The sequence below is a fragment of the Salvelinus fontinalis genome, chromosome 41 (genome assembly GCF_029448725.1).
Source record: "Salvelinus fontinalis isolate EN_2023a chromosome 41, ASM2944872v1, whole genome shotgun sequence".
NCBI classification, from domain to species: Eukaryota; Metazoa; Chordata; class Actinopteri; order Salmoniformes; family Salmonidae; genus Salvelinus; species Salvelinus fontinalis.
This window is the reverse complement of record NC_074705.1, coordinates 15,465,697-15,490,660: the sequence shown is the minus strand read 5'-3', so window position 1 is coordinate 15,490,660 and position 24,964 is coordinate 15,465,697. Positions and strand designations below refer to the sequence as shown.

The 24,964-nt window shown below is 43.5% G+C and overlaps 1 protein-coding gene across 1 annotated transcript; it reads left to right on the top strand.

Moving 5' to 3' along the window:
- The first annotated feature begins 187 nt into the window (after positions 1 to 187).
- On the top strand, positions 188 to 24,544 carry LOC129840340 (ribosome biogenesis protein SLX9 homolog). The gene is made up of 6 exons (XM_055908144.1): positions 188 to 484; positions 760 to 880; positions 12,509 to 12,580; positions 17,296 to 17,464; positions 23,557 to 23,625; positions 23,866 to 24,544. The coding sequence occupies exons 1-6, from the start codon at positions 296 to 298 to the stop codon at positions 23,993 to 23,995; spliced, it is 750 nt and encodes a 249-aa protein (XP_055764119.1). The 5' UTR covers positions 188 to 295; the 3' UTR covers positions 23,996 to 24,544.
- The last annotated feature ends 420 nt before the right edge of the window (positions 24,545 to 24,964 follow it).

Here is a 24,964-nt window from a genome sequence, read left to right as displayed (position 1 = left end):
TGAGATTCGATCATGGATGTATATATACTAAGATGACATGCATATGACATTTTATCATCTTAATAATTTAGATACACGGCCTTGATTTACTTCACCCATTTTGTTTTCTTGTAAGCCTATTTTTTTGCCCACACATCAGTCACTGCGGGACTTTGTGAGGAAGAGGTGGAACTATAGTTTGCAAAAAATTGTTTCCCCCGGGCAGCATATCACAGAGACGCACATTTTGTGGCGCACAGAATGTGGCTTCAGAGACAGATTGTATCTTTATTTAACTCAGTAACTTAAAGGCAGTATGGTTGGAAAGATAAAGCGGGTCCGCGAAAAGCTTCATCAGGCTGCGGTTAAACTTGACAGTCCACCGTTCGGTGGCGCAAGATCCACAGATTTAGAAAAGGCACCGATTCCAAGTGGTTCATTCATCTTCGATGTAAACAAAACAAACAATGCACAGTTGCACATAAAGAAGGATGAAAACGCGAAGGTATTTTATCAACACACAATTTAACGTTCGCTTGCCAACTGCGTCTCTTCTAGATGGTTTAGCTAACGTTGTAGCTAAAATTTGTTAAACAGTTAACGTTAGCTAGCTAACAGTTAGCTATTTCACTAGCTAGCTAGTTGTCAGCTAGCTAGGGTCACAATGTATACGTGTTCATGGGATCAACCTAGCTGACTATAGAGAAATTACTTTGAAGTGTTTTTTCCCCCTCCAATATATTTATGTTGGGTGTCAATGTGGATGTTCTCTTCCAACAGACCCCACTGAGTTCCTTTCCAAGTGGAATCTTTGCTGGAACACAAATCAGCCCTGAAGCCCTCGTTCAAACTCTGAAGTTTGAAGAACCATCCAATGACACTGTTACACCTGCGCAGACAGGTAAAGACACTTTGATTATCAACCAAATGTTTAGCTACTTAATCAGTGGAAATCTGCACGAGAGTACTTGTCTTTGTGTCTCAATAACGAATCATATTCTACCTTCAAGTACATGCATTTCATTTTCGTGACGTTTTAGCTTCCCCAAACGTCCTGGAGACATTGTTTATTTCCAGCAACATCAACCAGGCACATAGTATTTTTCTGAACACAATATGTTATTCTCTCCTACCACAAGAGGGCAGAAAATACAAAGGAATCACTCGACAACAATTGACTTGCGATGTGACGATGACAACAGCTCAGTCTATGCAGTATATTGCTTAGCATTGGTATAAAATTTGTAATGAAGAAAAGTAAGTAGGATAGTAACCTATAGATAAGAAACGATGCCCCCACCAACCTCTTCCCTCTTGAGACCTAGGCTCTTTTGAATAAGCTTAAGCCCAATGTAAGTAAGTCAGAGCAGCTACTCCAGCTGCAGTGGCAGAGCAGCTACTCCAGCTGCAGTGGCAGAGCAGCTACTCCAGCTGCAGTGGCAGATCAGCTACTCCAGCTGCAGTGGCAGAGCAGCTACTCCAGCTGCAGTGGCAGAGCTGCAGCAAGAAGCCCGTCTTCCTTGTTAGACAACAGAGGACTGGTTCTATTTATAGCCTCTCTGCAGCATAAATAGTTCATGCATGAAATCAAGGTTATGTTCAGTTGCCTAGCTCCCCTGCATCAGTGTTCCTTCCTGACTAGATGAGTCGTGGCACCACTGGCGCATAGAGGAGGCTGGTGCTGCAGGGTGTAGTTCTCTTGGTAGGGAACCTCGCTGCAGCCCGGTGGGAAAGCATCAGGTGTTCCTGTCCCTTGTGTATTACAGTGTAGCAGTGATGATGTTGATACACAGCGTGTATTAGTCTGCCCTGACTCTTTGTTAGAAAGGCTGTTAGAGAGCTGTATTGAGTGTCACTTTTACTGTTTGGCTTTCTCATCAAGGTTGTTCCAATGTCTTGTTGTCTCTTGCTTGTTTAGGCTTTTGTCTGTAGTGCATGGTGGGAGGGGTGCCAGGTCCCTGGCTGGCTGGCTCGATCTCTGGAGATGATGTCTGGCTGTTCGCTGTAGCTAGTGAGCAAGGATTTAAATGGCTTCAGTTTCTGCATTCTGCTGTTTCTTTCCTCTTCTTTCTCTCGTCCTCGCTTGCAGACGCACACACACTGCTAACGAGTACTCAGTCTTCAGCCTTTTCTTGCGTCAAAACTAACAGGGTGTTTTAATACGTTGGATGTGTGTGATCTAATAACGACGGGTATATTTAGCTGTGTCTATTGATTAGGCTAACTAATTAAAGCAAGTGCTTTCCTGGCTGCTGACAAGTGTATGAGATTTCTTTTTTTAAGGACAGGGCAATGCGATGCAGTATTCCATCTGTTGCCATGGTGAAATGTTTGTCAGTGTGCTCTTGTTTTCCCGAAACAGTGTCTGCATATTGGCCTCTTTGTGAAATGGTAACTAGGTTCTGGAAAGCAAAATCTAATTTGACAGTACATTAGTGGGAAAAGAAAATTGAGGCGATATAAGTAAGGGTTTATTAAGAATGCTGTTTTTAATTCCTGTCCACGGAAATGGTAGGAATTGGATTTTTCCATTTTCTCTCATCTAAGCAGACAGACATTGGGAGCTCTTCTAGCTGTGAAAGCTGCTGTGATTAAAGCACTGCCTCCTTCTACACATTAACAATGAGGGAACGGAAGGGAGCCGGCGTTATAGAGAGCAATTATTTTAGCCTACAGCTTCTCACTTCAGCTAAACGCTCTCACGCTGTCGTGTTTAATAGGGGTATTTCACCTGAAGGATCCCAAATTCACTTTCACTGACTCTACTACATTAATATTACTTTTATTTTGGTTCGTCTTCGCCACCACCCCGTCCTCGGCGGTGTCTGTCTCTGCCCACAGGGATTAATGCCCTCTGGTTTCTGTTCGGGCATCTGTCCAGCTAGCCACTCTACTTTGCTACGCTGTTAATTATAAAATACTCTGTTCTCTCTGCCAGAGAAGAAAGAAGCAAGCAAATGCTGTGTGTGTGTGTCATGTCTTTTCATCCGATGCCTGTTGTAGGTCCCCCTGGGGGCTTGTATCCGAGCAGATATAAACTCTTATCTGCCACTTTTAATTCGATTGATTTAATTAGTATTATTATGCACACTTACTGTTGGTGCTTGGCATATTCGTTGGCACTTTGTGTGTGCATGTTTGTGCGTGCCTTTTGCCTAGTTAGATAAAAAAAATAAAAATAAATCCATCCTCCTATCAGTCTCTGCAGTTGAATTTATTTTAGGCCTATTCAATTGCCTTAGTTCAGAGTCTTCACCAGGGCTCTACGCTGACATTTTTTACATTCTTTTTTTACAAGGAGCATGTGTACACCTAAGTTAAACAATTTAGGAGCACAATTAAAAATATTTAATGGTGCAAGCATGTAATGGTGCAAGCATGAATCTTTCAGGACGCCAGGTCCAGCACAGCAAAATATTTAGGCTCATATGCGAGTAAAACTGTCGCACTGTAGAGCCCTGTTCGCTTCCATGTGTTCTGTGCTGCTGTGTGTCTTGAACAGAACAATCTCTGTCTCAAAGAGCAGAACTCCTGCTGCCGTACCACGGCGTGAGGTTAAAAGTGATGACTGCCACCTCTGTTTTGACAAAGAGCCCTCTTTGCACTTTAATAGGGGATATCAGTATCTGAGCTGGGACCCGGTGAAACCACCTCTTTATCTTGTTGTCAGCTCCCCAAAGGCACTACCCCCTCCTCTCCTCCACCGAACAGAGAGCTGCCTGTCAATTATGCCAGAGAAAAGGGGGAAAGCGGAGAGGCTAAGCGGGGGCAAACCCAAGCAGGAAAGGAAATATGGAATTCTCCCGATCACTCATAATAAAGCCTAATCAGGTTTCACGTTTTTGTCACGTGCACTAGTACAGTGAAATGCCTTTCTTGCGATCTAATCGGTGCTATCTATTTCACTGTGTACTGAGAACCCAATCCTCTCTGGGGGTACAGGGAGGACTAGGGAGGTGGTAAGTAAGGCTCTCTTCCCCCACCACAAATGGCCCCAGGTCGGGTTGGGTTTCACCCATCAGCAGTCCAGGACCAGGGCTGTCAGGGACGGGGATGCAGCAGGAGTAGAGATGCCTATCTGGCCCCTGTACCTCTTCTGCTACAGCAGGACAACACATTTGTTGTCGACACTGCGGTGGCAGATTAAAGATTGGACCAGGCAGGAAGGAACTGGCCTGGGATGAAAGTTGGTGTGTGTGTTGCTGCTGGAAGAGCTGTATCTGCGCATGGGCTGAAGATGCACGTAGAAATGAAAAGAGAAAGATAAATTATTTTGCTTGGTTTGATAGTTAATTTTACGCCACCATGTTTTGGCTTGAGATAAACTCTGAGATATTGAAGCAGTTTCCGATATAAGGTGAGAGATTTTCGGCGAGAATTTATTAGTTGCAGTGGTATACCCCGGGGGTTAAGAATGACCCTGATTTGTGATGTGGGGGCTGGGTCTTGTCCTGACTCGTCAATCGCCATGGCAGCAACAGCAGTGGGTGGCTGGGAATTGGTGAGGTCGGCCAGAAGGGAGTGAGTAACTTCAGTAGATCTAGGTTGTGGTTAGGTGTGGCCCAGTTGTTAGAGCATGGCGCATGGACCGCCAATTATCGTTGGTTCCATTCCCGCTGGGGCCTCCCATATGGAAAATATATGCGAACCTGACTGTAAGTCGTGGGATAAAAGCATCTGCTAAATGGCATATATACAGTATATGAGGTTAGTTGGTTAGTCAGTGTCACACTTTGTCTTCTGTAGTAGTGATGGGGGGAAAAAATCGATACAGTTACATATCGCATGTGTATATTATTTTGGATGATATTGTATGGATACTTTGACTCGAAAGTATCAATTTGTGATAACTATTTTGCTAGGTAGAGTTACCTACATGAAAAAATACTATAGTATACAATGGTATAAATACTGTAGTATTACTACATTTATATATTATTGTAATCACTATAGTGTTTTTTGGTCTTCGGTCCCCAAAACACTACAGTGAATACTGTAGTATTTACTATAGTGTTTTTGTTTTATCTTTGACGTAGCCCACCACTTCTTTCTCCTTGACGAAACATCCTAGACAAATACTAAACGAGCACATTTTTCAGAACCTAGAAGTAGGTAGGACTGGAGTCTGAATAGATAGTTCAGAGCTTCTGCTCTTCTATAACCTGTAGGGAACACAACCTGTGGTCTATACTTGGCATGTAGGTTTCTCACTCATGGTGGCACACACTGGGGAGGGGAATAGGTGGGGTATATGCAAAGTTAATACTGCATTTGTATTACTATAGTTAAGAAAGTGTTGTTTTCGTGGAAATTACTGTAGTTTTTAGTACATTTTTTTTTGCGGATAATACTGTAGTAGTTACTATAGTATACTATGCAATTCTATAGTAAGCATTACAGATTTGACGTATACTACAGTGTATAGTATTCTACAGTATACTACAAAATGATATTGTAAGTACTACACATGATCAAGGCATACTACAGTGTGGAATATAGGGCGGCAGGCCCAGTAACCGAAATGTTGCTGGTTCGAAGTCCCGAGCCGACTAGGTGAAAAATCTGCTGGTGTGCCCTTGAGTAAGGCACTTAACCCTAATTCCTCCTGTAAGTCACTCTGGATAAGATATTTAGTATGAAATGGCCCTGTCACGTTCCTGACCTATTTCTGTTAGTTTGTTGAATGTGTTAGTTGGTCAGGACGTGAATTTGGGTGGGCATTCTATGTTTTCTGTTTCTATGTTGGTTTATGGGTTGCCTGGTATGGCTCTTAATTAGAGGCAGGTGTTTGGCGTTCCTCTAATTGAGAGTCATATTTAGGTAGGTTGTTTCACAGTGTTCGTTGTGGGTGGTTGTCTCCTGTGTCAGTGTTTGTCGCACCATACGGGACTGTTCGGTTTGTTTGTTCATCGTTATTTATGTGTAGGCTATTTTCCCTGTTCGTGCGTTCTTCGTGTTTATGTAAGTTCGTCGTCCAGGTCTGTCTACTCCGTTTGTTATTTTGTTTATTAGTCAAGTGTATTTCGTTTTCGTGTTTTCCGTCTTTACTTTAATAAATATCATGTCTTCACAATCCGCTGCATTTTGGTTCAATCCCTGCTCCTCCTCTTCGGATGAAGATGAGGAGGACAACCGTTACAGGCCCTTTTAAAGTGCTTTGGTGTGCTTGTCAATGCACGAGTCCCTTTTCCATTGATTTAAGCCATTTTTATTAAGTCATACGCAACTTTTGCTACGCGTGAAGTTTCAAATTCATCCTCGATTTACTAAATAAAAGTGTCATGTTTTTTTTTTTTTTTTTTTTTACACAAGAACATTAGATTAATAAAATATTCAATCAGTCTAATGAATAAAAGGGAAAGGGGGATACCTAGTTAGTTGTACAACGGAATGCCTTCAACTGAAATGTGTCTTCTGCATTTAACCCAACCCCTCTGAATCAGAGATGTGCGGGGGGCTGCCTTAATCCACATCCACGTCTTGAAGGGATGACAACGATGCGCTCTTTGCGAGAGGGAATCTAATTTGATTAGTCCTCAACTCACGGCTCGAACACTTCATTCAGGGTAAGTGGAGTTAGCCTTACCCACAGCCGGTTAGTTCTGAAGGATTCGTTGCCATAGAAATGTACCTGGCTTAAAGGTGACCCATTTTCATGTATCTGGTTAGGCTATCCCGAGTTGAACTCAAGAGTTGACCAGAGTTAGCTCTCTAACTCCTCAATCTAGATTCGTAGTACACAACTCCGATCTCTTTGTGAACTAGTTGCTGCTCTTATCTAAGGATGAGCTCTGGTCGGGATCCTTCACTATTTGCTTCCCGGTTAAAGAAGCAATGAGAGCAGAGTACAATATCTGTTGCCTGCCAGGCCCAGTGGTTTTGTCCATATTGCTCATCAACCGTGCTGGGGTCATTAAAATGACAGGAATTCTATTTGTTGGCCGACTGTTGTTTAACCTTTCAACCTTGTGGCTGGGGCAGCAGGAGGACAGCAGGACAGAGTAGAAAGCAGGCCAATGCAGCAGCACACTCACCCACCATGAGCACCTTTCACCATGTTAGCTAGAGCATGACTCAGATATGGAGGACATTACCTCAATGTAGATGATTTGTCAAAGTGAATCATTCCCCTGGGCATAATTTCAATGGTGAATACTATTGTGAAAGTTATAATTGGGACAGTCCATACTAGAGGTCGACCGATTAATCGGAATGGCCGATTTCAAGTTTTCATAACAATCGGAAATCTGTATTTTTGGGCGCCGATTTTTTTTATTTATTTTTTACACCTTTATTTTTAAGTGAATCTAAAAATATCCTATGCAATAAATGAAGGAACCGCTTTTCAGATTTTGCTAGGTGTCAATTATGACTCGCACTTTGGTTGTCAATTCTTACCATGCCCATTATTAAAATAGGATTTCCTGTATATAGAAATTAAGGTTTTTGTTTTCAGCATTCATCACAGGTAACTTAAACTCTATTTTTATTCAAACAGTTGAAAGTATTTGTCTCCTAAGCAGACTCTTCAGTATCATTGTCACTTCAGAGCTGTGTGTGTGTATTTATGTATTATATTAAGTTAAAATAAGTGTTCATTTTTCATTCAGTATTGTTGCAATTGTCATTATGACAAAAATGTGTGTGTGTGTGTGTATGATATATATATATATATATATATATATATATATATATATAAAAGTAAAAAATTGTATTTTTATAAATCGGCCGATTAATCGGTATCCGCTTTTTCGTCCTCCAATAATCGGTATCGGCATTGAAAAATCATAATCGGTCGACCTCTAGTCCATACCAGTGTTGGGGTCCATTTCAATTCAGGAAGTACGCTGAAACCACAACTCAAATTTTTCCCAGTGCGTTTCAATGAAAAAAAATGTGTGATCTGAATTTGCTTTACTTTCTAAATTGACTGGAAATGAAATTGAGCCCAACCCCGGTCCATACCATAATGTCTGTTTGCGTAAAGAGAGAAGCTGTAGGATGTTTTTAATAGCAGTGGATTGGCGAGGAGGTGGCAGGGGAATGATAAACAAACACTATGAGTTCCCTCATGTGTGACTGACTCCCACTGTCCCACACTGACAGTTTCATTGCCGCAGAATGTCATTAGCTACCACCACACAACCCGGACATCCCTGCCAGCTCCCCCTGCCAACCGCGCTGCCCACTCCTCTCCTTTTAGTTTTTCCCTTCCTGCTGTCATTAGTGGAGAGTCATTCCCCAACAAATGTAGGCTGAAGAATTGATTTGCCTTCACAGCGTGGGCACTGTATTGTATTATCATAACATGATTGGAAATAGTTCTTTCCTGCCTTTCCTCCTCACTTTTCTTGATAAGTCAAATCCATTTCTAACACATTACAGTGCCTATTCAAATACATTCTACAAGGCAGCTGGATTCAGAGATGGACAGGCACAGTACAGATGATTCATAGGACATATGAACCCACCTAATTACTATTTCACACATGTAAAAGTGTGTGTTATACGCATGTGTGAATTGGACATAATATAATTTTTTTTGTATAACCGAACTCCCCCTGAGACACCCTCTGAGAGTGGGGTCATAGCCAGTAACGTAGTAGCTACACTCAACCCAGTACAGTGATTAGGACCCCAAGGCCAATTCCAGCACACACGCACTTTCCCATGTGTTTTTAATGTCTGTCTGTTGTACTAAATGTCTGTTTTTCGAAATGCAACGTGAGGACTGTGTTTTCAAAGCTTCCATTTCAACTGGAAGTACCTTAAAGCTAGAATCCTTAATTGCTACTTCCATTTTTGGACTTAATATAACTAATGACATACCCGTTGAAGAATATAACTTATGCATGCCTCGTGAGCTTAGTTCAACTATCATACCCCAAAATATAAGCTTGTTTACTCCAATGTTTGTAAAGAATGTAAATGTAAACGAACACTGGATTGCCTGAAAACATGGTTAAAACAAACCACTAAAAATGATCATGGATGGCCAGGCCTTGCATCCCTAGCTCTGTCTATGAATTTGAGAGTGGTTGCATTTCTCCAGGCCCATCCCTCAGCGTTTTACAAAAACAGAGGCGGGGTGCAACCCATGTCACTGCCTCGTACCACCTGTCTGTAGGCTATATCCAACATTTAACAGAAGCTCATCTGCGTCTTTAAATGAGATGCTATTGATCGGGGAGGTGAAGGGAGTGGTGCCCCATTAAACAACATCTCTAGGCTCTCTGTCTCTGCTCTGCACAATGCTGTAACCTCAAGCTGCCATTCAATGATTGGACGTTTCTAATTGAACACTAATGGTAGATACTACATCTACAATGCCATGGTAATGATGATGATGATGATGTAATTCACCTGAAAAGGTCTGGATGAATAGACCTAGTTATTGGTCCATCATCGTGGTTGTCAATGGCAGACTAAAACAACATCTATCAAACTAAACAGATCGCCTTGTTCAGTTTTACAGGAATAACATATTATCGCTGAATAGGCAACGACAAAAGTGCTGTAGGAACCTCTTTAAAATTAGATCCCAGGTAACAATGTAGCCTTTTCACAGAAAATACATTGTGGGACTGTGTGTTGACATAAGGAAGATGAGAGTAAGAAAGGTCCCTACTAGAGATGCTGCGACGTGTAGTATTTGGGTCCCATTGACTTCCACTTTACCGTTCTCTCAGACATGTCAGTCAAGGACTGCGGCATTGCTAATTACAAAGCCAATTCCATCAGTAGGCTCTACTAGCTATATACAGTTGAAGTCGGAAGTTTACATGCACCTTAGCCAAATACATTCAAACTCAGTTTTTCACAATTCCTGATATTTAATCCTAGTAAAAATTCCCTGTCTTAGGTCAGTTAGGATCACCACTTTATTTTAAGAATGTGAAATTTCAGAATAATAGTAGAGAATTTTTTTCATCTTTTATTTCTTTCATCACATTCCCAGTGCGTTAGAAGTTTACATACTCAATTAGTATTTGGTAGCATTGCCTTAAACAATTTAAACTTGAGTCAAACGTTTCAGGTAGCCTTTCACAAGCTTCTCACAATTAGTTGGGTGAATTTTGGGCCATTCCTCCTGACAGAGCTGGTGTAACTGAGTCAGGTTTATAGGCCTCCTTGCTCGCACACGCTTTTTCAGTTCTGCCCACAAATGTTCTATAGGATTGAGGTCAGGGCTTTGTGATGGCCACTCCTATACCTTGATTTTGTTGTCCTTAAGCCATTTTGCCGCGACTTTGGAAGTATGCTTGGGTCATTGTCCATTTGGAAGACCCATTTGTGACCAAGCTTTAACTTCCTGACTGATGTCTTGAGATGTTGCTTCAATATATCCACATAATTTTCCATCCTCATGATGCCATCTATTTTGTGAAGTGCACCAGTCCCTCCTGCAGCAAAGCACCCCCACAACATGATGCTGCCACCCCTGTGCTTCACGGTTGGGATGATGTTCTTTGGCTTTCAAGCGTCCCCCCTTTTCCTCCAAACATAATGATGGTCATTATGGCCAAACAGTTCTATTTTTGTTTCATCAGACCAGAGGACATCTCTCCAAAAAGTACGATCTTTGTCCCCATTGTGCAGTTGCAAACCGTAGTCTGGCTTTTTTTATGGCTGTTTTGGAGCAGTGGCTTCTTCCTTGCTGAGCGTCCTTTCAGGTTATGTCGATATAGGACTCGTTTTACTGTGGATATAGATACTTTTGTACCCGTTTCCTCCAGCATCTTCACAAGGTCCTTTGCTGTTGTTCTGGGATTGATTTGCACTTTTCGCACCAAAGTGCATTAATCTCTAGGAGACAGAACGCGTCTCCTTCCTTAGCGGTATGACGGCTGCTTGGTCCCATGGTGTATATATTTGCGTACTATTGTTTGTACAGATGAGCGTGGTACCTTCAGGCATTTGTAAATTGCTCCCAAGGATGAACCAGAACGGAGGTGTAAATTTTTTTTTTTCTGAGGTCTTGGCTGATTTCCTTTGATTTTCCCATGATGTCAAGCAAAGAGGCACTGCGTTTGAAGGTAGGCCTTGAAATACATCCACAGGTACACCTCCAATTGACTCAGGCGAAGGGACAGTCAACTTAGTGTATGTAAAGTTCTGACCCACTGGATTTGTGATACAGTGAAATAATCTGTCTAAACAATTGTTGGAAAAATGACTTGTGTCTTGCACAAAGTAGATGTTCTTTTCAACTTGCCAAAACTATAGGTTGTTAACAAGAAATTTGTGGAATGGTTGAAAAACGAGTTTTAATGACTCCAACCTAAGTGTATGTAAACTTCTGACTTCAACTGTATAGGGCCAGGCTGCAACACGGACACTTTTCCCAACGTCGTGGAGCAGCGCATCCATCCTGTTTCTCTCTATTTTGTCAAAAGAGCGGGAAATCATCTGGATGGATAAAAATAAATAAAAAACACACCACAAAATACTGTCACCTGCCCTGTCAGATTAAGGTCATGTTTTGTGTTCAAAACAATTCAACCGTTGTACTTCCGTTTAAATGAGCGATTTGCTTTTCTTTACCAACTCCATCTCATTTTCTCTCTCGAAAATGTGTCCGTTTTCCACGAGACACTCCGGTGATCTGGTAGACAGTGACAATATGCATACTGCCCAGCATCTGTTGTTGTCATTGCGCTACAGGAAGCAACTGTCTGTGTGATAACCTCTGCTCTTATCGCCCAGTGTCAGTGATAGCGCTTTCTTTGTCAGGAAGGGCAGAGATGGGACCAAATGGTCACACACACACACCACAAACACAGACATACACACCACTGAGGCTACCCTATGCACAGGGGGACGCAACGTGGTTATCCCAATTACTGAAAACATTCCATCCCAGGACAGGATGTTTTTCTAAAGAGGGAGAAATAGATAGATCTAGTAGGTAGTGTATTCTGTTCTCAACCCCTTCCCTCCGACGGTATCTCTCCCCATTCTCCATGCCTTTGAACCGGGAAAGACGAGCCACATGTCCTGATCGAGCCATATCTTCTTCTGAGGCGCTCGCAACAATACTGTGATTACTTTCTCCCTTTGGGCTTCAAGTTTTTCAGCCGTGGTTTGTTTTAATGACATGTTACAGGCTTTTCTTTTTCCTGTCAAATCAAGCTCTCGCTGGGAAATTTCCATTTTTATACCCCAAACTCAAATCTGTTATTATAATTCTATTCAACTGTGAATTATTTATTTGGCAATGGGAACATTTTACTGGTTCCATTTATCTTGTGGAAAAAGATCTGGCACGTTTCAATTTCCAAAGCATTTTAGAAAGTCCCCTCTCTTCCTTTATCGTTGATGAATTGCTTTGAATGTTGATGAATTGCTTTGAATGTTGGTGAATTGATTTGCTTTGAACGTTGGTGAATTGAATTGCTTTGAATGTTATGTTCTATTGTTGATGATGACCTTTTCACATACCCACGAGGGTACCTGTGTTCTCTCTACTGAATGTGTGAAGTACCAGTGTAACATTGTGGATGCTCACTCACTCCGTCTCTGTTCACAGCCCCTGAGGAGAAGAAGAAGCAGCAGACAAAGAAAGAGAAGATGAAGGAGAGGCGAGACAGGTGGCTAAACAGTGAGTGTTATCATAACGTAACATACATCTGACTCGTACTCTTTCTATGAGGGAGACCCTCCTATTTCACTGGTCTGTTAGGCACCCTCACAGAGAGTTACACAGAATCGGGAACTTTATTGGCAGGAACAAATGTGACTAATGTGGTTCTGTACAAAGAGAGATGATGAATGAATATATTGTATATAATAGACATATCATGGTAGTGAATGGCTCAGCAGATACAAAAGCAATACTAATATGGGCCGAATAGTGGTACTCACTTCTGCCCACACACCATCACACATGTCCACTTGAAGGGAGACTGAGTAGGCTCTGAGCAGGCAAGAGGACTGTGTCCGGTTCCCCAGCAACCACCAGACCCTAGCAACCAGTGGCCTGGTCACAAAGGTCAATAGGAGATTGGGGAGCCAGTTCATGACCCTCTGATCTCTCTCTGGCACTGTTTGGGCCTGGGTGGAATGCACTTCATTAAGTGATAAGACTCACAGGCAGGGGACTCTGTAACAAATCAAATGTTATTTGTCACACGCTTAGTCTACACCCGTTGTTTACAAACAGTCCTTCCCAACAATGCAAAATAGAAATAGCATAAGAAATTGAAATAAAATAACACAAGGAAAAAATACACAATGAGTAACAATAACTTGGCTATATACACAGGGTACCAGTACAGGGTCAATGCGCAGGGGTACGAGGTCATTGAGGTAGATATGTACATATAGGTAGGGATAAAGTGACTAGGTAACAGGATAGATAATAAACAGCAACAGTAGCTTATGTGATGAGTCAAGAGAGGTTAGTGCAAAAAGGGTCAATGCAGATAGTCCGGGTAGCAATTGGTTAACTATTTAACTAACTATTTAGCCGTCTTATAGCTTGGGTGGTAGACTCTGTTCAGGGTCCTTTTGGTTCCACACATGGTGCATCGGTTCCGCTTGCCGTGGAGAACCAGTCTATGACTTGGGTGGCTGGTGTCTGATAATTTCAACGTTCACGTTTTTATCTTTCCACACTCCTTAATGCTGACATTGGGGCTCTCTCCCAAAAGTTTGAATTTATAAAATGTAGGATTTTTCCTTTTGTGTTCAAAAATCTAATGTTTGAAAGGCAAGATAAAGAGATACCTTCAGGACATAACAGAATTAGTTTGGTGCGATGAGGAGCTCCATCCCCACTGATCTCTACTGAGAAGCTGAGGTTTCTGCGACGCGCCAGCCCGCGACAGAGCTAGCTGTGTCTGTATAATTACAACCCCTTTTTAAAGCTACAGTCTGGCAAATCAGCAGCCCTCTGAAATGACCATTGAACAGATTCCCAGATTGAGCTTTTAACAGCACCACCTACTTTTCTAGAATTGTGATCACTTAGTAACCCAATCTGCTGATCCAATCAATTCTCTGTGTAACACAAGATGTCTCCTCTGTGCATATCATTAGACTCCAATGGTTCTTTTGACTCTGTCGGAAATTAGAGACAGGCTGTGAGCCTCAGACCTCTGCAGTTTTCGTGAAATTAACAAGGAGAAAGAAAAAAGAAGAAAAAAATCGGATAATTGCTTTTCTGTCGAAGACCAACTATATTCCAGGAAGAGGCGGGGCTGTCTGCATCTGCAGCGTGGGGGTCCTCTGGATCTGTACTGATGAGGATGTGCAAAATATGTGTTGACGAATAAGGGTTATTATTCCGACTGTATATTCCACAGAGGGGATTTAATGCCCCATGTGTTCCTTCATTTAGCCTAAATAAGAGACGGAGGTGGCAATTCAATCAAAGCCACAGTTCTACACAATCTGGAAATAGCCTGAGGATTAGCCTAAATGACATGAACGGCAAATCATTTTTCCGCGGACATTTTAATACCTTCAACACGGCCTGTCTATGATCTGGTCGTCTCCACCAAAGTCAGAATTTCTACTTGAAGCCATAAAGTTGAATGCACCTCCATTTTCACCTGTTCACGAACTGTACCGATGACATCTGGTTTGAATATTCCTCCCTGGCTCTGATCACAGTATTTGTTCAAGTCTGTGGTGATGTAGGGTTCAGTGTTTTGCCGCTGATATGGTCACAGTTGATTACATGGGCAAGTCGGCACATAAGAAACCATGGTCATCATAACTCATGGCTGGGATCAACACCACTCTATGATGAAAGCCAAAAGGCCCAAACCACAATGCCTTTAACCAAATGTTTTACATCTCAAGAGAAAGAGATTCTCCTCATACACTATAAAGTGTATACAAAAGTATGTGGACACCCCTTCAAATGAGTGGATTCGGCTATTTCAGCCAAACCTGTTGCTGACCGGTGTATAAATTCGAACACACCGCCATGCAATCTCCATAGACAAACATTGGCAGTAGCATAGCCTTACTGAAGAGCTCAGTGACTTTCAACTTGGCGCCGTCATAGGATGCCACCTTTCCAACAAGTCAGTTCATCAAATTTCTGCTCTGCTAGAACTGCCCCGGTCAACTGTAAATGCTGTTCTTGTGAAGTGGTAACATCTGGGAGCAACAAGTTCCAAACTGCCTCTAGAAGCAACGTTCGCACAATAACTTTTCATCGGGAGGTTCATGAACTGGGTTTCCATCCGAGCAGCTGTAAACAAGCCAAAGATCACCATGCGCAATGCCAGGCGTCGGCTGGAGTGGTGTAGCGCTCGCTGCCATTGGACTCTGGAGCAGTAGAAACGCGTTCTCTTGAGTGATGAATCACGCTTCACCATCTGCCAGTCCGACGGACGAATCTAGATTTGGCGGATGCTTTGGAGAACGCTAACTCTGACTGAGAGCCAGGCCTAATTGTCCAACCTCAGTGCCCGACCTCTCTAATGCCCTTGTGATGAATGGTCCCCACAGCAATGTTCCAACATCTAGTGGAAGGCCTTCCCAGAAGAGTGGAGGCTGTTTATAGCAGCAATGAGGGACCAACACCCATATAATGCCCATGATTTTGGAATGAGATGTTCGACGAGTAGGTGTCCACATACTTTTGCTCATGTAGTGTATAAATGCCACTCTACAAAGGGTTGTAGGTAATCTTGGTAAGGCTACTGATTGTTGTGGAGGCACATCTTTGACATACAGTAAGTCTCTGCTGCTTGTGCCATGATGGAAACATTGTACGTTCCTGAACAATCAAACAAGAAAAGCGTCAATACAGGATTAAGATTGAATCCTACTACCCCGGCTCTGATGCTCGTCGGATGTGGCAGTGCTTGAAAACTATTATGGACTACAAAGGGAAATCCAGGCGCAAGCTGCCCAGTGACGCGAGCCTACCAGAAGAGCTAAAAGCAACACTGAAGCATGCATGAGAGCACCAGCTGTTCTGGATGACTGTGTGATACCGCTCTCGGTAGCCGATGTGAGCAAGACCTTTTAAACAGGTCAACATTCAGATGGATTACCAGGACGTGTACTCAAAGCATGCGGGGACTAATTGGCATGTGTCTTCACTGACACTTTCAACCTCTTCCTGACTGAGTCTGTGATACCTACGTGTTTCAAGCAGACCACCATAGTCCCTGTGCCCAAGGAAGCGAAGGTAACATGCCTAAATGATTACCGCCCCGTAGCACTCACGTCGGTAGCCATGAAGTGCTCTGAAAGGCTGGTCATGGCTCCCATCAACAGCATTCTCACAGACACCCTAGAGTCACTCAAATTCGAAGACCGCCCCAACAGATCCACAGGTGACGATGAAACAGGCTATAGGGAGGAGGTCAGAGAACTAGCAGTGTGGTGCCAGGACAACAACCTCTCCCTCAATGTGAGCAAGACAAAGGAGCTGATCGTGGACTGCAGGAAAAAGTCGGCCGAACTGGCCCCCATTAACATCAACGGGGCTGTAGTGGAGCGGGTCGAGAGTTTCAAGTTCCTTGGTGTCCACATCACCAATGAACTAGCATGGTCCAAACACACCAAGACGGTCGTGAAGTTGGCACGACAAAACCGTTTCCCCCGCAGGAGACTGAAAAGATTTGGCATGGGTCCCCAAATCCTCAAAATGTTCTACAGCTGCACCATCGAGAGCATCCTGACCAGTTGTATCACCGCCTGTAATGGCATCTGACCCGACCATAAGGCACTACAGAGGGTAGTGAGTACGGCCCAGTACATCACTGGGGCCAAGCTTCCTGCCATCCAGGACCTATATAATAGGCGGTGTCAGAGGAAAGACCATAAAATTGTCAGAGACTCCAGTCACCCAAGTCAAAGACTGTTTTCTCTGCTACCACACGACAAGCGGCACCAGAGCGCCAAGTCTAGGACCAAAAGGCTCCTCAACAGCTTCTACCCCCAAGCCATAAGACTGCTGAACAATTAATCAAATGGCCACTGGACTATTTACATTGACCCCCCCCCTATTTGTTTTGTACACTGCTGCTACTCACTGTTTATTATCTATGCATAGTCACTTCACCCCTACCTACACAGGAGAAATGACCTTAACTAACCTGTACCCCCGCAAATTGACTCGGTACAGGTACCCACTGTATATAGCCTCATTATTGTGTTACTTTTTATCATTTTTTACTTTAGTATATTTTTACTTTAGTAAATATTTTGTTAACACTTCTTGAACTGCGCTATTGGTTAAGGGCTTGTAAGTAAGCATTTCACGGTAAGGTCTACACCTGTTGTATTTGGCGCATGTGGCAATTTTAAAGTTTGATTTGATTTAAATGCTTTTTTTGTGATATTTAGAGATCAGCTCCATCAAGCTGGCCAAGGAGCAACAAGTGGCCCAGGCTAAGAGGGCGGCCATGCCCGTTGTGGGTGACATGAGGCCGCTGGCAGACGCCCTGCCGGAACTCTGCCAGCTCATCCCCTCCACCACCAAGACCTCCAGAAAGGCCTCCAGAAAGAACAGTGTGTAAGTACACATCCCTGGGGAACACCCCAACAATGCTATGATTTCACACCATCCTCTTTCTCCTCACACCCACTGACTGTTCTTACAGCTGTTGGTTTGTCTCGCAGGCCTTGTTTCATCCATGAAATGGGTCATCGTTTTCTTCACCACCACGTCATGTCATAGGTTGCATTTTCGTCTCCTCATCGTTTTCTTCACCACCACGTCATGTCATAGGTTGCATTTTCGTCTCCTCACACTCTCCAACCCTTTGTCTGCCTTTGTCAAGTTGAGTTTATCCAAGTCAATTTCAAACCTCTGTTTTAGGTCTTTCTTAGTATTTTTGTCACAGGAATCCATGAGCTCATAATGTCCCAGTGTTTGGTTGGTCTCAGGGGCACCTGGTAGCAGGGGCCAGCCCAGCAGCAGTGCTTCAGGATGCTGTCACTGGGTTTAATGAGCCATGTTACAGGACAGACCTGGATGGACATTCCCATATTTTCCACACAGTACATTATGACAGAACCAGACTGCCACAGCACACAATACTCCCCTACCTCTACAGTATGGCCTTCAGCACAGAATTAGCCAGGCGTTAGTTAGTAAGTCGTTTTGAGGTGTAGAGGACGGATGTGGCAGGGAGCAATGGACTTCCGTTCAAAACAGAGGAAGAAGGAAGAGAACTGGGGTGTATTCATTAGTCGGATTCCATTGCAAAACCTTTGGTCTTTCGCAAAACGTTTTGCGACAGAAACCGTTTAATCCAAAACGGAAAACGTTTTGCAACAAAACCTTTCTATTAGACAAATGCAGGTAGGTCCCTCCCTGTTTCATTCCCTTTGGTTCCTAAAGTAAATGGTAAATGGAATTTGTTTTGCAATGGAATTTGTTTTGCAATGGAATTTGACTAATGAATACACCTATGGTGAAATTATGCTGTAAAATGCACTATATAAGAGGGGAAGAAATCGCCTCCAACGGCAATCCTGCAAGTGAATGAAGTCTGATCTAGTTCTGAGGACATTTCAATTGTGCATTATACCATTCCTCTTTGGTTTCTGGATGCTTCCAGGGTTATTTATTGCAGTCAAATTCAGCTCGGGAAAGTCTCAGTGGAGCTTGTTTATTGTGATGGGCAGTTTTTCAACTAGTCATAAATGTCTGTATGACTTAATGCCTTGGAGCCAATGCCTTGCATTTGTTTTTTAATGTGCTGCAGTTCTCTTTCTCTCGCTCTTTTTTCTCTCTCTCTCTCTCGCTCCTGTCTGTTTCTATCTGTGTCCCTTTCTCTCTCTCTTCAGCTTAAAGATAAAGTATACCAAGATGGCGAGCTCAGTGGAGCACACACAGGCCTACCTCCTAATTGTAACTATCAGACTCAAAAAAGCAATGCACCATATAGGTTGTATAAAAGGGCCTTTTAGACTGTTCCAATACATGCAATTAGCCTTGTGGCTCTTACAAAGCCTTCCATCAGAGTCCATGGAGACATGGTTGCTAGGCAGTGGCGAGGTTAGCTCACTTCTCACAAGATAATTCTTCCAGGAGCCCGAAGTAGCAGGCACTATAGAGAAGATCGAGAACAGGTCTTGGAGAAAAGTTATTTGTTGATGAAAGGCAGTCTTTTGATGAAGACCAGGAGATGGATGTAGCCTATTGCTTTTGAACCAGTTTTTGATATGCCTGTTGCATATTCATACAAGGAAATCATGTAAAGCCTAATACTGGTCTCTCAGGCTGACTTATGGATGTATTTGAAGTGTGAAACAGGGATCCTAACATAAGCCAAAGGCCAGAGATGTCAGCAATGACTCTAAGTGTGTGTGAAGTGTGAACAAGACAGGCTTATTACCACCAGCTGTGTGACACTGGAATTCCTCCCTGACTGAAGTTAGAATTCTCTAGAGAGTAGATCAAACAGGATCAGGCAGATCGTGTTAAAGGAATGGAATGTTTGTCAGATACATTTTCCTTCAATTCCACCTTTATCAAAATCCTAAAACGTCTTCGTTATCTTTTTGATGTTTGTTTTTTATGGAATAAGGGGAACTGTACCTGAACGTTCACCCCCAGAGGAAGGTTGTTCTTCTTGACACTGACAGACACCTCTAGAAGAAGATGGGGGTTGTGTGGTTCCGTATAGAACTCAACCATTGTAAGAGTGCAGACGGCGCCTATATTACATGCTGGCCTACCTATGACAACTTAGACCCTCTTGCCGTGTATGTGGTAGGTAGAATGTTTGTTAGGGAAAAGATGTGTGTGCAGTTGAGTCTGAAATTATTGACACCCTTGATAAAGATGAGCAAAAATGGTTGTGTCACAACCAGCCGTGACCGGGAGTCCCATAGGGTGGCGCACAATTGACCCAGCGTCATCCGGGTTGGGGAATGGTTTGGGGGGGGGGGGGGGGGGCTTTACTTGGCTCGTCACGCTCTAGCGAATCTTTGGCGGGCCGGGCGCCTGCAGGCTGACTTTGGTCGTCAGTTGAATGGTGTTTCCTCCAACACATTGGTGCAGCTGGTTTTCCGGGTTAAGCGGGCAGGTGTTGAGTGCGGTTTGGCGGGTCATGTTTCAGAGGACGCATGTCCAGACCTTCGCCTCTCCCGAGTCCGTTTTGGAGTTGCTTTGATAAGACAAGATCGTAATTGAAATTGGGGTAATAAATAAATAAATAAAACATTTCTCCAGAAGGTAGGGGTCAAAATGATTGACACTCCTTTTTTCAATACCCCACCTTGCGAGGAGCCTTTTTCTAAAATATTTGATGAGTTGGAGAACACATTGGGAGGGATCTTAGACCATTCCGCCATACAGAATTCTTCCAGATCCTTGATATTATAACGTGTGCGCTGGGAGTCGGGAAGCAAGTTTAGGGAGTGAATATATTTAATGAATAAACGAAACACGAACAGACATGAAACAATGACACATGGGGAAGGAACCAAAGGGAGTGACATGTATAAACTGCAAAAAAATGAACGTCTCTTTTTCAGGACCGAGTCTTTCATAGATAATTTGTAAAAATCCAATTAACTTCACAGATCTTCATTGTAAAGGATTTAAATACCGTTTCCCATGCATGTTCAGTGAACCATAAACAATTAATGAACATGCACCTGTGGAATGGTTAAGACACTAACAGCTTACAGACGGTAGGCAATTAAGGTCACAGTTATGAAAACTTAGGCCACTAAAGAGGCCTTTCTACTGACTCTGAAAAACACCAAAAGAAAGATGCCCAGGGTGTCTGCTCATCTGCGTGAACGTGCCTTAGGCATGCTGCAAGGAGGCATGAGGACTGCAGATGTGGCCAGGGCAATAAATTGCAATGTCCGTACAGTGAGACGCCTAAGACAGCCGATCGTCCTTGCAGTGGCAGACCACGTGTAACAACACCTGCACAAGATCGGTACATCTGAACATCACACCTGCAGGACAGGTACAGGATGGCAACAACTGCCCGAGTTACACCAGGAACGCACAATCCCTCCATCAGTGCTCAGACTGTCCGCAATAGGTTGAGAGAGGCTGGACTGAGGGCTTGTAGGCCTGTTGTAAGGCAGGTCCTCACCAGACATCACAGGCAACAACGTAGCCTATGTGCACAAACCCACCGTCGCTGGACCAGACAGAACTGGCAAAAAGTGCTCTTTGACGAGTCGCGGTTTTGTCTCACCGGGGGCGATGGTCGGATTTGCGTTTATCGCCGAAGGAATGAGCGTTACACCGAGGCCTGTACTCTGGAGCAGGATCGATTTGGAGGTGGAGGGTCCGTCATGGTCTGGGGGCGGTGTGTCACAGCATCATCGGTCGCATCATCGGACTGAGCTTGTTGTCATTGCAGGCAATCTCACCGCTGTGCGTTGCAGGGAAGACATCCTCCTCCCTCATGTGGTACCCTTCCTGCTCATCCTGACATGACCCTCCATCATTACAATGCCACCAGCCATACTGCTCGTTCTGTGCTTGATTTCCTGCAAGACAGGAATGTCAGTGTTCTGCCATGGAAAGCGAAGAGACCGGATCTTAATCCCATTGAGCACGTCTGGGACCTGTTGGATCGGAGGGTGAGGGCTAGGGCCATCCCCCCCAGAAATGTCAGGGAACTTGCAGGTGCCTTGGTGGAAGAGTGGGGTAACATCTCACAGCAAGAACTGGCAAATCTGGTGCAGTCCATGAGGAGGAGATGCACTGCAGTACTTAATGCAGCTGGTGGCCACACCAGATACTGAATTACTTTTGAATTTGACCCCCCTTTGGTCAGAGACACATTATTCCATTTCTGTTAGTCACATGTCTGTGGAACTAGTTCAGTTTATGTCTCAGTTGTTGAATCTTGTTATGTTCATACAAATATTTACACATGAAAATAAACGCAGTTGACAGTGAGAGGACATTTATTTTTTTGCTGAGTTTATAGGGCAGGTAATCAAGGAGGTGATGGAGACCCGGTGAGTATTGACACACAGGTGCGTGTAACGATGGTGACAGGTGTGCGCCATAACGAGCGGCCTGGTGTCCTAGAGACCGGAGAGGGAGCACACGTGACAGATATCCTTTGTTTGCGCTTATGGACTGCCCTCTTTAATTCAAAGCACAAGATTTCAGTGGGTGTCAAGTCTGGAGACTGAGATGGCCTTTGCAAAATGTTGATTTTGTGGTCAATTAAAAATGTCTTTTGTGGATTTTGACGTATGCTTGGTTATTGTCTTGCTGGAATATCCACTTGCGACCGATTTTCAAGCTCCTGGCAGAGGCAACCAGGTTTTTGGTAAACAATGTCCTGGTACTGGGTAAAGGGCATGATGCCGTTGAGCTTAACAAGGGCCCCAGGACCAGTGGAATCAAAATAGCCCCATAACATCAAAGTTCCACCAGCATATTTTACAGTAGGTATGGGGTTCTTTTCTGCTCATGCGTTCTCATTTCGAAGCCAAACCTACCACGGATGTGTGTGGCCCAAGAGCTATATTTTCATGTCATCCAGCAAATGTAAACACCTAGAGGTGGCTAAATGGCATTGGCACCTGGATTGGAACCGGTGATTTGGTCAGATGACATGCCAATCAAGCTCTTTGGCCATGCACACTAGGGGTGGCTTTTGAAATGAGAACGCATGAGCGGAAAAGAACCCCATACCTACTGTAAAATATGCTGGTGGATCTTTGATGTTATGGGCTATTTTCTTCCACTGGTTCTGGGGTATTACTCGTTAAACCAAATCTATTTCCACTGAGTTTTTTGGGGTTTAAATTGGTCCGCAGGCCTACAAAAGGGGTACGGCCCATGGGCCGTCAGTTGCCAAAGCCTTCAGGCATTATTGACTAACTAGCTATTCAGCCAACACAGTCTCTCTTCAGTTGCCAAATATATCAAGTTCTCTGTTGTGTTCCATCTGTGTTATTATGGGAAGAGTTGATATTTATGATGATAATATTTGATTAATTCCCGAGTTGAACTCTTGTCGCTGTCCTGGATGGACCTTTTAGACTAGACTGTGTGTTTACTGTAGCTCCACAAGGCTGTTTTCACCTTTGGCCTTTGGCTTCCCCACTGCCTCCAACCTAGCTGCAGTTCCCATGACCTCTCTGCTGAAGAACACATTTATTTGGATTGAAATAGTTTTAATTCGCAAGCAAGTCCGCGTCTACCCTTTTCACTCTTGTCTGTCAAACTTGTCACAACTCGCAAGAGCATATGTTTTGTCCCGTCATGCCCTTTTGTTATATCTTTGCTGATGCGTTTGGGTAAACTCCACATCCATTTTGCCATAGAAAACAAGGTTTTTCTGTACGTCACAACTTGGCATGGTCAATTGTTGGACAAGGCCAGAATGGATCGTTGGTGGATCAGCGCAGTTGGCCGGCCTCCATCTCTGTCTGTTATTAGTAAATTAAGTACTTGTCTGTCTGGCCTCGGTCCTAAATAACTAAACACATACAGGAAAGTCCTAACTATGGCACTGCCTGGAACGATCGCACATGGATAGCACATTGTGGTCCTATCAACCTTTTTTTGTGTGTTACCTGTTTCTTGTTTTTAACCATAATCATTCCATATGAAATCGATCACTTTTTGACCATCTTTGTCACTTTGTCTCTCCCTCTCAGGCCAGTGAAGAAGAAGCCAGAACCAACAGACTTCAGCCTGATGAAGCCAGCACAAAAACGCAAACTCCTGTAAGACCTCACATTAACCTGTACCCGACCCTGGCCAAACCACCACTGATGATCACATGTCCAACTTATTATTCTCCATGAGAAAATGGCATGAAGCTTCAATGTAAATGTTATCCTGCTTATTATCAGAGCAACCAAGATAATAAACTGCCCAGCTGCTATTTACTTTTACCGTTATTACGTCTCTTTATTTTATATTTTTTATTACCATACAACCTACGTGTTTTGTTTTGATCTCAGGGAGAGTGAGACCAGTCGGTTTAGTGAAGCCGTGAAGAACCTGGCACACAGCAAGACTAACCCTCTGGCAGCTATTGGTGAGCATCTGAGGAAGAGACTGAAGCAGGAAGAGGAGCAGGGGCCTAGCTAACGGGTTCGACTGGAGACGCCATTTGGATCTGCAGTTGAGCAGAGACGGGGGTCGCGTTTGAGATCGACTACGCTGCAGTCGGCAACTGCAAGACTGACTGACTGATCTAGAAATAACCTAGCTTCCTAAACAACTACTTGTTATTATTTGTAGATCAGTCATAAATTGATGCTTTTCGAACACGGCCATGGCACAAGAAAGCCCCTGCCTTTATTTAAGGGTGATGCCTGCATCCCTGTTGCCTGTGCCCAAACCTGCCAAAATCGATGAGCTCTTTTGATTTGAAGTGGTTTTGGTCATTGTGCACTATACCTGTAAAACATCAGAGGACAGGTTGTCTGAGTAACGGCAAAGTTTACGACACCTAATTAGGTCATGCCCCCAGTTCTAGAGAAGTTGAACATGAATAGTTAACGTTTGTGGATGAGGAAAAACAAACTGATGTTGTAAATGTTAAGAATCGATCTGTCATCAAAACGTCTCCTTTCAATTTGTGTACAGTATCTCTTCCACATTTCTTTTAAGCAATATTAAAAATGCAATACAGTACATTCAAACTTGCCTTCCATTTTGTATAACACTATGTATGTATCACGTCTTTGTGATATTGATGAATATGAATTTAGATCAGATTGGGATGGATATGGAACATGGAAGGTTCCAGTTTGGAAGTCGTGTTCCGCATACATTACATTCAAACTGCGATCTGTAATCCTGAGGCCCAGAACAGCAGCATATCCATGGAAACCAACCGGTCATATCAATGAGCAGAAGTAGCAACGGCGGTGTGCTACGCAGGTCCAGAAATAGAAAGGAAACATCTTCAGCCTGGAACTGATGATAAACACGGATGTAGATGGACACTTCAGACTGTTAGAGCCACAGAGGTTATGGACCTCTATTCCCCATTGCGCTACTTTAGGCCCAGAACAAGAATAGTGCATTATAGCAAACAGGACGCTATTTGGT